General features: G+C 33.8%; 2 protein-coding genes across 2 annotated transcripts in view; one reads left to right on the top strand and one right to left on the bottom strand.

Annotated features, from left to right (window-relative positions):
• Positions 1–16751, bottom strand: part of LOC129766846 (uncharacterized) — a 53047-nt gene that overhangs the window by 3515 nt on the left and 32781 nt on the right. Inside the window, exons 5-6 of the mRNA XM_055767449.1 lie at positions 13531–13824; positions 39–138 (exon numbers count right to left, since the gene is read on the bottom strand). Of these exons, the coding sequence (XP_055623424.1) occupies positions 39–138; positions 13531–13824 (394 nt within the window). The remainder of the gene's footprint in view (positions 1–38; positions 139–13530; positions 13825–16751) is intronic.
• Positions 10257–11923, top strand: LOC129769087 (uncharacterized). Its single transcript, XM_055771108.1, has 3 exons — positions 10257–11053; positions 11112–11491; positions 11565–11923. The coding sequence occupies exons 1-3, from the start codon at positions 10661–10663 to the stop codon at positions 11743–11745; spliced, it is 954 nt and encodes a 317-aa protein (XP_055627083.1). The 5' UTR covers positions 10257–10660; the 3' UTR covers positions 11746–11923.

Raw genomic sequence — 16751 nt, 5'->3', positions numbered from 1 at the left:
TTTATGATTACGGTAAACAAAAATATGGAGCAACTAACCATCGCAATCCGACATAACCATGTCAAATGAATCGAGAAAGGCACGCTTCTCTTCCACGGAGAGATCCAACACATGGCGAATATGTTCCATCTCCGATATCTATTAAAATATTATAAGCGCCAATCAAATACCGGCAAACGCACGTGTCGTTGACGAATGCCCACTAGCTTCTTGGGTTGACTTCTCGTTTTGTGCAATGCTCTTCCTCGACTGAGACCAGCAAGGCTAGTGTGGGTGATTTATGGGATATACACTTCTCGCGTTTGTCCAGTCAGCTGTTTCTCTATCTTCGTTGCTTTCACCCACTAACTAGGTGACGCTCGGCAGGATCGCGGTATCTGAGATATGCCCAAATGTTGCTGATATGTTGCGAAATTAGTTGGAATCGTGTGTTTAGCACTTGATGATGATGATGATGATGAATCACGATAATAATAGATAGGAATGGCGTGTTCTGTAGCTTAGCTCATATAGTGCTGGAAAAAGGTAATTTAAATTTCACGTTGGCATTATTCCAAAATTGTTTATGTAGTATTTAAATATCTAATTATTAACTATTAAATTTCCGCAGAATAATGAATAATTTATTATATTTGGTTGTTCGTAAAATAATTTTGTGTTTGTGTTTTTTATGAAAATAGAAAGACAATTCAATTTGAATAACTTTGAAACCAGCATTCTAAAGCCAGAAGGCGTAACTTGTTTATGCCCATTAATTTTTGAACGGTTTATTTATTTAAATCTATGCTGCCATTCCTTACCAAACCGATATAGTGGTAGTTTTGTTCGTTATTGCAAAATTTATTTTTTAATTATTTTTTTTTTCGTTAGGGTGCCCATTTCCATTTAAGAATGGTCCGAAAAATAAATTTTCCCCCTTTACAAAAATGACTCTTTTAAAAAATTCAGTACTTTTGAACCACTGGGACAATTCAAACTAATCGACATATCAAATTGAAGCCAATGAGCTTCTTCTTTGAAAAAATCTTATATTTACGAGGAAAAGGATTTGGATTTTGTAATTACTTATTGTATTTGTTTTTTTTTATAGTTTACATTGTTAAAGATACAGGGCGCTATAGTTTTAAATTTTTTTCTTGAAAGCTTAGCGACTAGAATCAATTTTTTTTTAGCAATTGTAATATTTACAAAGAACTAGCTCATTGGCTTCTATTTGATATCTCGATTATCTGAATTGATTCAGTAGATCAAATAATATATTTTTAAAGTAATTTTTGGAAAAAAAATAAAAAAAATAATTTTGGACTAAAACCATAACCCAAAAAAGGAAAAAACAGCTCTCTGATTTTTGGATATATTTAAAAAAAAAAACCTCAGCTTCAAGAAAAAATATAAACCATGTAAACACTAATTACGAAACCAAAATCCAAATTTTTGCAAATGTCAAATATTTTAAAAAAACTACTAGTTTATTGGCTTCAACTTGATATGTCGATAATCTGAATTGGTCCAGCGGTTAGAAAGTTATGAAATTTTGGAAAATGTCATTTTTGGAAGAAAAAATGGAAAAATATTTCTCGGACCGCCCTAGCATAGAAATGGGCACCCTAATGAAAAAATATAAAAAAATGCGAGTCTAATATTATGCGTTAAGGAACAAAACTACCAATTTTCAAGAAAATCTGAGACCCACTATATCGGCTTATCCTGGAATGGCTGTTTATTGCATTTTTCAAAAATTCATAACTTTTGAACCACTGAACCGATTTAAATGATCGACATATCAAAATGAAGCCAATGAACTAACCTTTTATTAATTATTTTTTAATTGTTCAACTTGCACAAAAAATGGATTTTCTTTTCGTAATTATTGATTGTAGCCGTCTTTTATTGTTTTCATAGTTTTGGACTACAAAGCGCTTTACTTTTATATATTTTTTCTTGAAAGCTGAGGATTTTTTACATAACATATCTCGATACCATAGATGCTATTTTTTCGTTTTTGAGATATGATTTCTCAAAATTAACCGATGGTTCGGAAAAACAAATTTTCCCCCTATTCTACACTACAAACATTTATAACTTTTAAACTACTGAACCAATTTAAATGATCGACAAATCAAATTGAAGCTTATGATTTAGTCTTCTTTGATTAATTTTTGGGAAAAATTTGGATTTTTGCTTCAGTAATTATTGATTAAATTAGTTTTTCATAGTTGTCTCGGTTAAAGGTAGAAGGCGCTATATTTTTTTGTATATTTTTTTAAAATTTTATGTTATTATTTTGCAAATTTAACATGTTCAAGTCTTCGTTCAATATTCCTATGTGATAAGACTAGACCTATGCGACCAGAATTCAATCTAAACGCAAGTGTGATATTTTTTTTTAAAGAAGCTTATTGACTTCAATTTAATATGTCAATCATCGGTCAATCGGTTCAGTAGTGTTATGAATTTTTGGAAAAAAGTCATTTTTGGATAAAAGGGGAAAAATGATTTTTTGGGCCACCGGTTGATTTGAAAAATCATATCTCAATAACGAAAAAACTAGCATCTCTTATATCTAGATATGTTATATAAAAAGTCCTCAGCTCGCAAAAAAATAATTAAAAAAATATAGCGCCCTCTAGTCCAAAGCCACGAAAAAAATAAAAAAAGACTACAATCAATAATTAGGAAAGGGGGGTCTTCGTAGCCACATTGGTTGCGCGTTCGCTTAGTAAGCGATCGATCGTGAGTTCAAAACTCAGGGCCCTCATTGACCATCTTTGTGTTGTTACAGAATAACTACGTCCACGCAACAATCCTCAGCGATGGAGATCGATTCAGTGTCGGAGTCCTGGCCTCTATCCATATGCAAGCTCTGCTTGCAACAAGAAAAACATCGGGCGGTTAAGCTATTATTAACACAACAATGATCATATCAGCTGTCTCCGCTGTCTGGTGGTCTAACTGGATAATGGAAGGACAGAAAGAATACTCTTACGCCTAAATGGCTACTGTGTAATGTACCATATATGGTATAGAAGGAATTCTCTTACGCCGAAAAATGGCAACTGTGTAATGTTCTATTTATAGATATAATAAACATGTGACATGTACACTATTAAAAATCGGCTCTGTTACAGCTAATATGCTAATGAGCCAGAAATGAAAAAATGGGATAAAAAAAATATCACTAAAATTAAATCTGTTGTTTTTGCATTGTTTTTGTTCAATATTTGGATTAATGAAAGGCTAGTTCATTGGCTTCAATTTGATATGTCGATTATCTCAATCGGTTCAGTAGTTCAAAAGTTTTGAATTTTTGAAAAAAGTCATTGTTGGGAAAAAGTGGAAAAAAATGATTTTTCGGACCACTCTAAAATGGAAATGGTTATGGTTACGAAAAAATAAAAAATACGGGTCTAATATTTTGTGATAAAGAACAAAACTACCACTTTCATGGAAATCTGAAACTTTGATCTCTCTTCAATGTCGAATGGAAATCTGAGAACCACTATATCGGTTTGGCATGGAATGGCTGCATATTACTATTTTTTAGTGAAAAATATTTTACTTGGCACAATTGGAAGTGAAGTGAATATTGAAAAATGTTTTTTTCATAAGAATAGTAATCATTTGTCTTACGACATGATAATGTTATTTGCATGAAACGCTGAAAAAAAGTTTGAGACGGGTTATTTGACCCATCCTGGTAGGTTTAGTGTTAGACGAATTTCATGCCAACTCGTTTTAGGAGTTGGCAGCACCATTTCAGATTGCAATGAAAAGCTGTGGTCATATAAACAACTTTGCATACTTGATATCCCAAAAAAAACCTGCTTCTTGAAAAAGGTAAAAGGTTTTTTTAATTATTTTTACAGAAATTTATAATTCAAAAACTATTAGACCTACAAAATTTTAATCAAAGGATGAAATGTAGGAAATTATTCAAATTATTCATAAAAAAACAAATTCAAAATAATTACACTGACAAGAAATATTTTAAAAATTGTTTTTTTTAACTCACAAACATGTTTTCAATTCTCAAAAAAATCATATTAATAGCCGATAGAATTATTTAAAAGTCATCCATACATTGAAAAATGGGCAATTTTACAGTAAAAAAGATGTTTTAACAACAACTTTTTCATGTTTCATTTGAAACTTTCCTTGTTTTTTTTGAAACTAATCCTAATTTTGTTTAATGTCAAGATACACTCTGTCCAATTTCTATAAGACTACCTTGAATATAGTATATATTGAATATACAACAAACAGAATTTCAACAAGATATATTTAACGTCCATTTCGTTGAATAGAGTAGTTTGTTTATTTATTAGGCTGAAGTATGATAATTTCAGTTGTCCAGTTTTTATAAGACTTCACAAGAATTATCAACGAAAAACTCAAAACAATCGGCGGATTCACATGTCAATAATTGGTAACCTTTTGGTCCTAAATCCATTGCTTTGTTTCCTTACTGGTATGAATGGTCTTGTTAGAATGTCTTATTGGATTGTGAGCTTTTTTCGTCACTGAAGAGAACCTGTACATTGAAGAACTTCTCGTTATGATTTACAGGAAAACCTGTTTCTGTGCGGTTTTCTTTGTGCGATTATTTTTTGTGTGATTGTTTTTGTGCAGTTTTCTGTTCTTGTGCGATTTTCTTTGTACGGTATATGAAAAGAAGCTTATTTGATGAAGTTATCGTCCATTTAGTTTTTTTGGATGGTATATATTCAGTTCAGTGCGAAAAAAGCATATTTGCGTCTAAATTATCCACTTCTCAAATCATTCCCATCCTTCCATGAAATACTCTAAGTTGCGCATGACATAATTACTAACAGCAACAAGTTTCGACATGCAACTAAAAAAACAAAACAGCCACACACAACCGAAAAGACAAACTGTCACATAAACAAAAGGAAAATATTTTTTCCGGCATCTATGTTGTTTGTAAAATCACTACTAATGTTTTGCTCGTTACATTTTTATAATTTACACATGGTCGGTGTTCAGTCAGACTGGACTAAGTAACACAATTGTGATTTCTAGAAAAATGAGGTTAAAGTTTAGTGCAATTAGGGGTAACCGTTGATCATTCAAAACAATTTTGATCCGTTATTCCTGAGCTTTTGTTTTCGAAAACTGATAAATGGAACATAAAGCTTACAAAATGTTTAACCTAATGAAACAAATAACTCGAAATTTTTAATGTTGCGGCTTGGTCGCCTCTGACTGAACACCGACCACATAAATTCGCGATGTTCTGCAAACCTTTTTCTATTAAGAAACATGTCAAGAACATATCAAACGCTAGAATTTAAACATAAAAATGTGACGGGCAAAACTTTTTTTTTCTCGGTAATCTTCATCCAAAAATGGTATATATTCCAGAAGCTACAAAAGATAGAAAGTTGACATCTTCGGCAAATGTCCATATTTTAATTAGATCTAAAACTTTGTCCAATACACTATATCGCTATCTCGACGTTTAACAAGATTGGGATTACACCCAGGTTTTTTTTACGCGGGGGTTACATACCTCGTAAAAAAACGCGTTTATTCGAAAATACGCGTAAAAAAACCAAGTCACCTAAAATCCACGAAAGTATCGTGACAGGGCTCGGCACTAACTTCCGTCATAAGCACTAATAATCATCAAAGGTTCTGAGGTAGCAAAAGGGAGAAATGTGAACAGAGGGAGAGACGTTATATTGCTCTGGTTATTTAACCACGTTAGTTGGAAAATTCACGTGAAAACAAAACGCGTTAATTGGAAAATCCGCGTATCAATCTTGTTATAATTTTTTCGAAGAAATCATGAAGAAGTAACAACTTAGAAAGACTTTTCCATTTGAGTGTGCCCATCTTTCGATGGGCTTGTTCAAATGGATGACTTGTTCAAAAATGTATGGGCTATTCATATGTTTTTTTATTTAAAAAAATAAGTTAAGAAGAAAATTAAGAAGAAAAACTTGGTCTTTTTCAAAAACTCGTCTAATTCTTTCAGTAGAACTGTCGCATGTCTAAATAGAAATAAAAACAGAAATCGCTCTCTCGCGCATCGTATTTATGGAATTTCTTGTGAAATTTAGTTTATTCGATCTGATATTTTCGATAAATCATATGTTTGTACGACTGTTCACATATTCTAGGATAAGTGAACAGAAATTACTTTGAAGTTAAAAGGCAAAGTGGTCAGTTACAATATTCTGTTTACTTAAGCTGTTATACGTTCTACTTTTTAAGGGGTCCCTTTTGGACTTTGGCCCTAAAAAAATATGCCACACTATCTAAACCAAGCCTCATTGAGAGACACGACATGTATTTCTTGCTACGTTTCAGCATGCAATAGAAAATTTTAATTCCAACTCTAGGTGAATTGGGCAGGCCTATCTCATACATGTACCTACTAGAGGCAAACCTGTTTTTGTGCGGGGGATAGGGAACACACAGAAAAAAAATGCATAAAAATCGTACTAAACTTCACTTTCACTTCACTTCACCAGTAGCTTTAAAATAGTGTTCGCCACATAATATTAAGAAAAAATGTAACACAAATTTATGCAATTCTCGAGAATTATTCAAGCGAATGAAACCAAATTAGGCATATGGAGGTTTTAGGATGCAATAAATATTTCTATGATGGTTAGACTCTCCACCCCCCTCTCTAAGGGGGGCTGCCATACAATTGAAACACAAATTTCTGAATTACTCGAGAATTAATCAAGCAAACGAAACCAAATTTGACATGTGGAGGTTTTAGGATGAAATAAATGTGGTTAGACACTCCTCCTGCTCTCTAAGGGTGGACTTTTTTTTTTTTTTTATATCTGTATTATAGTGATTTTCAACTCATTTGGCTGGTTCGTCACTTTTACTTCCATTTTTGGAAGAATGTCGGGAGTGAGAATTGAACTCGTGACCTTCAGCGTGAGAGGCATGGATGTTACCACTACGCCAGATCGACTCCTCTAAAAAGGGTGGACTGCCATACAAATGAAATACAAATTTCTGCATAACTCGAAAACTAATCAAGCAAATTGAGCCAAATTTTGCATGTGAAGATTTTAGGGGGCACGAAACGTTTCTATGGTGAATAGACACTACTCCCCCCTCTTTAAGGGGAGAAGAGGGGAGGGATCTGTCCTTATTCTATCATATTTTCTGTATCTAACATTTATTCCATTTAACGGAGAAACATGTTATTTGCGAGTGGTTGAAAAATCTTGAACGAGAATTGTGTCTGAAAATAATCTGATATTATAATGATTTGGTAGAAGTATCAGGTTTTTTTTAGTAAAAGGTAAATTCAACGGGGTCGATTGAAAGATCAATCAATGAACAGTTCAGCGGTTGGACTCATGAACTTGCGCTTAGTAAGAAAATGTGAATGTTTGAAGGGATTGATAACAAAAAACAAATTTTGGGTGGGACGAAGTTTGCCGGTTTGCAGCTAGTATCAAATAAATCGGTTCAAGTAATTTTATATCACGCTTGCAGCAGTGCTAATGTACTCATTTCTGGTTTGTAAGTACGAGCTAATTTTCAAACAAGTAAAAAAAAAATTAACAGAACACGTGCACACCTTGTTGGCGAATGCCTAAAAACAACGAGATTTATATTCGGCAAAGTATTGCAGATCACTCCCTTCTTCATAAAACGATGTTTTTATGTATAATCTTTCAGGAAAACTAAAAAAACTTATTGTTTGTTCCCAGTATTTCAAAAAACAACATCAAGTTCAATTGTCTCATGTTGATATTCTAGACATAACAGTCCCACCATGAGTTTTATTATCAAGATTGGTTGAATAAAATGAGCGGATCTTTTTACACTTCATTAGACAATTGTAATTATAAAAAACCCAGTGTATTGCTAAACTGAAATGCTTGAAGCTTCTGGTAGACAAATATGCTATAAAACTTTGAATGCGTTTTTCTCAGTTGCTGATTTTGGAACATGGGACAACTATGCGTAGAACGGCAGTACATATACTGTATTAAAATTTTACAAAGGTTAAAGATTTTTTTTAAATTTTTACAATGCATTCAAAAATATTGTTTCATTACAAGTTCAAATAGAACTGATAACAGGTTAATAGTTCTTTACAGTATGGTACCGTTCAAAGAATTTTACTCTGTGAAGAGGAACACAGGGCAGAAGCTATATATGAAACATTTCAATCATATCCTGCTCTCTGAATGAATGGCTGTTTAATTATCAAAAATTATAATTGATTTTCGATCAAAAATACTTCAATCAAAGCGAATGTTCACCCGTTCTTTATTGTTCCTCATTTACCTGTATCATTGGCTTGTGTGGAAATTTCTTGTTTGTGGTATTATATCGAATAGGATTTCAATACAATTTCCTATTGGAATGGAATATTTTTATTTTTATTTATTTCCATTCACATGAGATCCAATGTGAATGGAAATAAAACTCGAGTGATCAATACGATTAAGAAAATGATGTTAACCCATTAACGACCAAGATGTAAAAATTATTTTTTGACGAAAGCCATTGGTGTAATTTGGATTATTGATGGTAAAGAAACCCCAATATCTAAGAATTATTTTTTTCCCATTTTCCATTTTCTGGGAAACGACTGTTCGAAAAATCGAACATTGGCCGAAACCCGCACTTTTTTTTGCAAGCACAAACATACCGCGAACTGAAAATCAGTTCAATTAGCAAATATACGGTGTTCACAAATGCATCAATTATATATTCACGAACGAACAAGCACAGGAGGATAGAGGTTTCTTAGTATAAACCTAAGTTAATCCACCTAAGATCAGATGTGACATTTCTTATTTAATGTAATTTCAACTTATTACTGGCAGGCATATGCTGTTGTTTTTATTGTTGGCCGTGAACAAATGTCTATGCTTAAGAATTATTTCTTTCTAAGTATCCATTTCCCGAAAAAAAATATTATTCGTTATTATTCGGTCCGGCGGAAGAATATTCACACCAGCAATCTCATTAAAATCCTCGTTATACGTACTGATCATTTCCTCCAGCTCCTCTACACACGAAATTCTACGGGCCACCATTACCTAAGGTTATTACGGACAAAAAATCATACAGATTTTCATTAATATTTAATGAATTAATTGATATTTGCAAACAATCACAAATGAGAATGCAAAAACAAATGAGAAAACTTCCGTCTTCCAAAGTAAATTAACTAAAACGCGCTGCAAAGGTTAGATGTGTTGGTATTAATTCATCAGAAAAAAAAATGTTCGTTATGGTCAACGTTCGATTTTTCGAACACTCTATTTTGCCGGTTGTTATTTTCCTGTATGAGGCTCAATCGGACGATTTTTGCCCCAATGTGCAATGTATGTTCTTTTATAAAAGTAATACATTAGAAAAGTTCACATAATTTTGTATTTTATTGGTTTTTTTAGTTTTTAATTAAAAACACGTTCCAAACATACTCGCTTTAAATCGAATTTACTGCCTAATAAAGTTATACAAAACTGATTGAACTTGATAGTAAGTGGTAGCTAATATATTAAGCTATCTTTTGATGCAAAAACATTGCCATATGGTAGCTTTGCAAAGACATGAAAAATTATCAAAGTTGCTGTTCGATTTTTCGAATGCTTGGCCTCAAATGGATTAATCATGAAATGTACGTGAAGTTACTTGAATCTAGCACGTAAATTGTGTTATTGTTTATTTATTGAAAGATGTCAAGACATCAAGAACATAAAAAATGGTCTATCTATTTGATTTGATAATAAACCTCATATCATAGCCCATTTCAGGGCTGAGACATATAAAACAATGGGTTGATACATATAAAGACATATAGTAATTAGTTATTTTTAATACATTCATGTTAAAAGCAATGCTTTACTAGAAAATCATGAAACTTCAAAATTAATTCCTGTCTCACACGAATATTATGCACTTCAACTTTCGTGACTGTTTACAAAAAATGTTGAACATACGACGTCCTTTGATATAATGTAATAGAACACAACCTCAAAATTCCAATAATGTCTCATGAACGTTGGACTGATCAGTTTTGTCTATTTATGAGAATTTCGTTTCAATGTTGTTCATAATTTACTTAATACTGTAATAATAAAAGTTTTTTTTTTAAATTAGTTCATATTTTAAAGACGAGTGAAATTAATTTTAATGAAAATGATTGAATGAAAATATTTTTTGTTAAAGCATCTTTGACAAAAAAAAACATTTCATTTATACTTTCAATATTTGTAATCATCCATATAATACAATTAACAACATGACCAATCCAACAGCACACTTTTCATGGAAAATTATTAACCTCATAGCAATAACAAGAATCAGAATCATCGTGTAAACAAAATTTGAGGTAGTGCACTCTATGCTTCAACAGCATAAAATATGCTGCCTGAATAATCTCGCATGGGAAAGAAAGAAAGAACGAAACGCGGAGGCAAGTATGGGAAATTTGCCTACATAAACCCACTGTTCGGTGGTTGTTCCATCAGTCGATAGATTGCACTGTATCGAATCGGACCTCAGTTTTGGCATAAAGTAAAGTAAATCATTTTCATTGAATCAAATTTTCCAAAAGATTCAAACGTAATCGTGTTAAGAGTGATTTTTGTAATTAGTGGCTTTAACTATTCGAACGGTCATTCCTATAATTTCAAACAACATGAAGAAGGAACAAATTCGCCATCTGCTGAATCTGTCAATCGAAGAGAAGCGCGCATTTCTCGATTCGTTCGATTCGATAATGTCCGATTGTGACGGTGTCGTATGGAACTTCACCGGCCCGATTCCCGACGTTGACAAGGCCTTGCAACTGCTCAAGCACAAGGGTAAAAAGCTGGCATTCATTTCCAACAACGGGATGCGCACCATGGAGGAATATAAGCGGAACTTCAACAATCTCGGAATCACGGTTAACGAAAACAACATAGTGCATCCGGCGTTGACGACAGTCAAGTACCTCAAATCGGTCAACATGCGGGACGCTGTGTACTGTATAGGAACTGAAATTTTCAAGGATTATCTGCGAAATGCAGGATTCACCGTGCTTGATGGGGTGAGTTATTTCAAATAACATGTTTTAATGCATCAATACTTATTTTGATTAATTTCAGCCCACACAAGGCTTCCCAGACGAAAGGGTGGCAAATTCGGTGCGAGTATACACCAGCTACTTTGCGGAAACCGACAGTCCGAAGGTCGGGGCCGTGGTAATGGACCTTGATGTGAACATTTCCCTTGCGCATCTGATGAAAGCCAAATGTTACCTGGAGCGAAACAGAAACTGTGTGCTCATAGCAGGAGCCACAGATACGATCGTTCCGTTGGATACCAGCATGGATGTGATAGGACCGGGCTACTTCATCGATGTATTGGAACGCGCCTCCGGTCGTAAGGCATTGGTACTCGGAAAACCTGGTTTGGCGTTGGCAAACTTTGTGCTGGAACAGTTTAACGTGACCAACCCGGAAAGGACTTTATTCATCGGTGATATGTGAGTAGAAATTTTGCGAGTCTTGTCTTATGATTCCTAATCAATGAAATTTTATTCCTTGTTATTCTTTCAGGCTTCCTCAAGATATGGGCTTTGGGACACGGTGTGGGTTTCAGAAGATTTTGGTGCTCAGCGGTGGTACGACGAAAGGCATGATGTTTTCGCACGACAAACCAAACGAACTGCCGGATTATTACGCAAATAGTTTTGCTGACTTCATCCAGTTATACAAAGATGTGGCAGAAAAGCATTAATACTTAAGCATAGGATCGATACCTCTCATACATTGTGCCATAATGTATATTTGAATGTAATTCAAAGATACACACAGTTATTCTTTTATCTGTTATTTTACATTATATTCTTTGGTTTGATTAAGTTTTATGTGATAAAAATATTGAAACAAATATAAATCAAAAACTTCAAATTAAACTGGCCTTTTAAAAGTCTTCACTACGAGTTCTGATCATCATTTCGAAAATGATTAAAATCAATCGAAAATAAGATGCACCTATACTGTTTCAATGATTGAGTACTAATACTTTTTGACAATTATACTTTTCGAATTTGACATTCTTATAAAATAGTATTTTTTGCGTCAATTCGCCACTACTGTTCAACACCATGAGATGATAATTATATCGAACAGCAGTTTCGGGAACTTCTGATGCATATTATAAGGTGGAGGGCATTAAATGTTCAAGTTCAAAGATGCTGTGCAAAACTATCGGAAGACAAATAATTCTTAGAGATATATTAGAACACATTCGTAAAGATGTCTCGATAAAGCCAAAAAGAAGAGGTGTTCAACGATTTTGTTTATTTGAAAAGCCTATATTGCGAAAATTCGAGCTTTTGAAAATGATAAACATTCATTAGACATAGTGGCACGATTTACTCGTGATCACAAAAAAATTGATGAAGCATTTTTCGCAAAACATTAAGCTGACGCAGAAAGGAAATAATTGAAGATGTTATGAACAAAATAACGGAATCTGTCGAATCCGTCGACTTGCTTTCAATAATCTGTCGGATTACGCGAACAAGAAGCTTGCTATCTATGGCATAAATGTTTCAAAAACATGAGGATTTAAAGTAAGTATGTCAAATTAATCAAGCCGTTCGAAGGTTACATTTAAAAAAAATGAGTAAATCGACCATTGTTCACGCATAGGAACATAGAATATGAGATATCTTATTTTTTTTCGTTATTCATGATTCAAATGACTGCCTTCTGCAATTATTATTGCAGGGATATACTTTTTTAATGATAGTTCAATTATTTTGGCCTTTGAACTACGATTAGGGTTTTGGAGACATGTTATGGCTGATTCAAGATTTCTCAATCGCTTTGGCTGTTCTTCCAATATGAAAACGGTCACAGAAATCATAAAAGACTGAGCGACCGTACGTTCGTTAGCGCCTAACTTCCTTCTCAATCGATTCAACTTATTTAAGCATACTACCAAAAATAGTTGCACAGTAAAAACATAAAAAATGCTTCATCTACATTTCTAGTCATGGTCCCGTATATCATCATCATTGTTCCCAGCTTTTGATTTGCTAATATTTACACGTTTTTAGAGAAAATTTATTTATCGTTCAATAGTTTGTTTTTTTAAGTGGGTTAAGGTCATCTGTTGTCCACGAACAAATACGATAGATGTTAAGAACACCTACACTATAAAGATGTTTGGACATGTGTTATGGATGCTCTGACGCTGGACGCGGTTTGAATTATCAGCAGTAGCTGCTCCACTTAAAGATAAAGCTTCTTTTTTACAAGCTAGAAACGAATCATGATAGTATTGACTACAATATCACGCTTCGAACACGCATCGTTCATCTACCTAGAGATAGTTACATAATTGTTCTTACCAGACAACGAATCATCCACTCAATCGGTGACTGTGACAATCATATGCTCAACAGAACAATTAATGCTAGATGCGATAACACTGGTAGGATTCACCCGACACGACGTAGACAATTCAAATCACGCGTCACTTTTCGTGCAATCACTCCCGAGAAACACTTACTTTCGACAATCTCCGGTGGTAGGCTAGAGCCACGACTTTGGTTGACCCCGATGGGCAGAAACCGGCAGTGTACTGATGGCCTTCCCAGCAAGACTTCTGGCACAGAATAACTTTATGCCAAACAGCGAGTTGGGTGACCTTCGCCGAAATTTGTTGAGGGTGGTCGAAACGCCGCCACCAAGTGGTGCGCATGTCTCGTGGGTAGCCATGCGTTCCGGTCTCCTCCTGGTCTCCACGCCACGCGATCCGTGATCCGTCCACATTTCGACCGGGCGGCATCTTCCGACTTTTCAGCTGGAAGTTGGAGTATATATAGCTATAAATAGTCACCGTAAACAAAGTTGAAAGAATTAACTCGGGGTGGTGAATGGGTCGGATGCACCCACCGCCTATCGGTCTGATGTGTTTGATATTAGGCGAGTGCTTATTGATATAGCCAATTTAAATCATGATAACAAGGTGAAGGAGGATACACGTATGGAGATGTGTCATTTGCTGGAGAGTATGGGGCACTGATGGATGTTGTGATGTTAAAATATCTATGTTTATTGACGAGTTGCAGTCACGTTCAATTATCCTTTATTTTGTTGCCCAAGCTACAAAGATGCATGGATGATTTATGTTGATATCGGTGCTTACATTGAGATGGATTCAGACATCTGTTTCTATTGCATATACTGTGCAATGTTTTGGTGGAATCATATACACATATTCAGCAGGGCTTGTCATGTGCGAAACAAAGAAATCATAATGATTTTTTTACTTGTTCCTACCACTTAAATCAGAATCATTTTTCGTTTGAATCATTTTAGTCTATTGGGGTAAAGTAAAATAGACATATTCAAAACGCCTACTGAAACATAGATTCTTCTGTTTCCTTAACACTAGATTGTCCAATCATGTCATTTTGCCTGCTTTTCAATTTCAATTAAGAAACCTGTTATGTATATAATAGCACATATTCTTAGAATGTTGTGACTTTTCATACAACATATAACTGTGTTTATTAATAACTGTAGTTACCTCCCCCCTCCTTCATTTCCGGAGATATATATGTGTTATACCTATATAACCTAAAAGCAGTCATTTTGACTGCTTGAGAAATTTAAAAAAAAAGACTTTTATTACTGAATTCAATAAATTTCGTATATGACCAGTTTCGGCATTGTATTTTTTCGATTACCGTCACATGATAACATACAAGTACATGAAAAATTGTCACTTTGGGCGTATACTTGATAAGTTACAGTTTCTCAAAAATCTAAAGCAGTAATTGTTATTCGAATTTTTATGCAGTAATGCTTGTTCTAACAAGTCGTTTATTTTATTTCTTTGAAGGCCTAAATGAAATAAATGATGAATGAAAATAAGTTGTAGGAAAAGTAAACGAACATAAGTGAAGAGTGCTTCGATGTACTGTAGAATCAGATGCAATAAATTCTGAACTATCATGTGACGATGAGGCAGATTGTATTCAAAGTGAAATATCTGGCACTGAAGATAAAGATGAGGAGTCGATCACCAATGAGGGAAATGAAAATGTCATAAATATATCCGGAAAAAAGGTGTAGGGTGTATAAAAAAATGCACAAATGTAGCCTGCTGAATTTTGAGGAAAGATTGAAAAACAGAATTATGGCATTTTCCCGTGCATGTCACTCGCGACAAAAATATTGACAAAAAAACAATTCTAGTTGAAACCATCAGAGGAAACAAAAGGGAACTATCCAAATCAACTTATCAAACGTTATGTTAATCAGAGAATTGTGTTCTTACCATGGTTGCCACATACACAGAACATTCTGTATTTTACAGATTTTTTGCCAAATTTCAGATACAGAATTACAGATTTTCAGCAAAAATACAGAATTTACAGATTTTTTTGAAATTCAATTTTTAATATTAAGTTTATTACTGTGCATACATACCTTGATTACCTTGATACCTTGATTCATAAAAAAAGTTGGACGCAGCGCAATGAGGCTTTTGTTGGAGAAGACTGTTATTGTTGATCATGTTGGGTAACTTATGTTTGGAGAGCTACGTGCAACGATTTGTTGATGCTGACCTTGATGTGAAGGATTTTAAAAAGAATTAAAAAGATTTTTTAAAGATTTTGAAGACTTTCTGAAGAAGCTTGAGGATGTTTGCGTTGGTATCGATGCACAAGAAGTTGAAAAAAGATTGGATGCAGCTAGGAAGATGATCTTCAAATCGATTTGTCGAGACTTCTATATTGCATTGGTGAAACATAGTTGCAGCCTAGATAAACCCTCTAAATTTTTTCTCAAGCTACCAAACCTTGATGATTTGATTCCAAAATTTCCTCAATTCGTTTAAACAGGTAATAGACAAGGCCTGGATTACGAATTTAGGCTACTTAAGTCGAATATTATGGGGCAAAAATTGAGTGACTCGGAGATAACTTGGTCCCAGCCGGTGCATGTCAGAGGCGTGATGAGAAATTTTTGTATCCATTGGTCATTCGTAAGACATGTTTTGCGGCTCCGCAAAGCTTATGCGATTGAGCCTTACAAATATAAATTGGAAAAAAAGACATTTGACGACATTCATCAGTATGTGTTGAGCGAATATTTTTGCTTTTCAAAACAAAGTCCGGAAATAGGTTGGTTCCCACAACTATAGACACTATTTTGAGAACTATGTATCGGCGGAAGGAGGAGCGTCAAAAATGAAGTTGAAGAAAAATTTTAAGGCAAAGTACAACCATGCAAAACATCAGAGACGAAAAACTTTCATATTGACACGACTTTAACTACCCATAAATAAGAAAAATAAGTTCAAAGTGAAAATAAACCTTTTTTTACATTTTTTTTCCTTATCTCTCCGATACAGATTTTTTGGCTAGAAATACAGATGTACAGATTTTTTCAGAAAATTTTACAGAATTAAATGTGGCAACCCTGGTTCTTACAGTATATAAAAGCGGACTAAATAAAAGAGTAGCTGTTCAAGATTCTAAGCATGATTATGTGAAAATTTATAAAAGTAATAAAACACACATGAGAAGATTACCACTTTCATTTTCAAAAAAAAAAAAAAATACATCAATAGTGCAAAAATAATTTTTTGAGTAAAATAATGTATTTATTGTTAATATTCACTAATAACTTGTTATGTGACTGTAAATGATATAAAAAACATTGAAAATTAATTTTGAATCAATTTCTTTACACATCAGACATTCTTTCACAAAGCAG

This window comes from Toxorhynchites rutilus, chromosome 2 (genome assembly GCF_029784135.1).
Source record: "Toxorhynchites rutilus septentrionalis strain SRP chromosome 2, ASM2978413v1, whole genome shotgun sequence".
NCBI classification, from domain to species: Eukaryota; Metazoa; Arthropoda; class Insecta; order Diptera; family Culicidae; genus Toxorhynchites; species Toxorhynchites rutilus.
Note: the sequence above shows the minus strand (reverse complement) of the source record. Positions and strands in the feature narration are given on the sequence as shown.

Coding starts and splice junctions, on each gene's coding strand:
- LOC129769087 (XM_055771108.1), top strand. CDS start 10,661: ATGAAGAAGGAACAAATTCGCCATCTGCTGAATCTGTCAATCGAAGAG. Junction 11,054..11,111: donor GATTCACCGTGCTTGATGGG/GTGAGTTATTTC, acceptor GATTAATTTCAG/CCCACACAAGGCTTCCCAGA. Junction 11,492..11,564: donor ACTTTATTCATCGGTGATAT/GTGAGTAGAAAT, acceptor TTATTCTTTCAG/GCTTCCTCAAGATATGGGCT.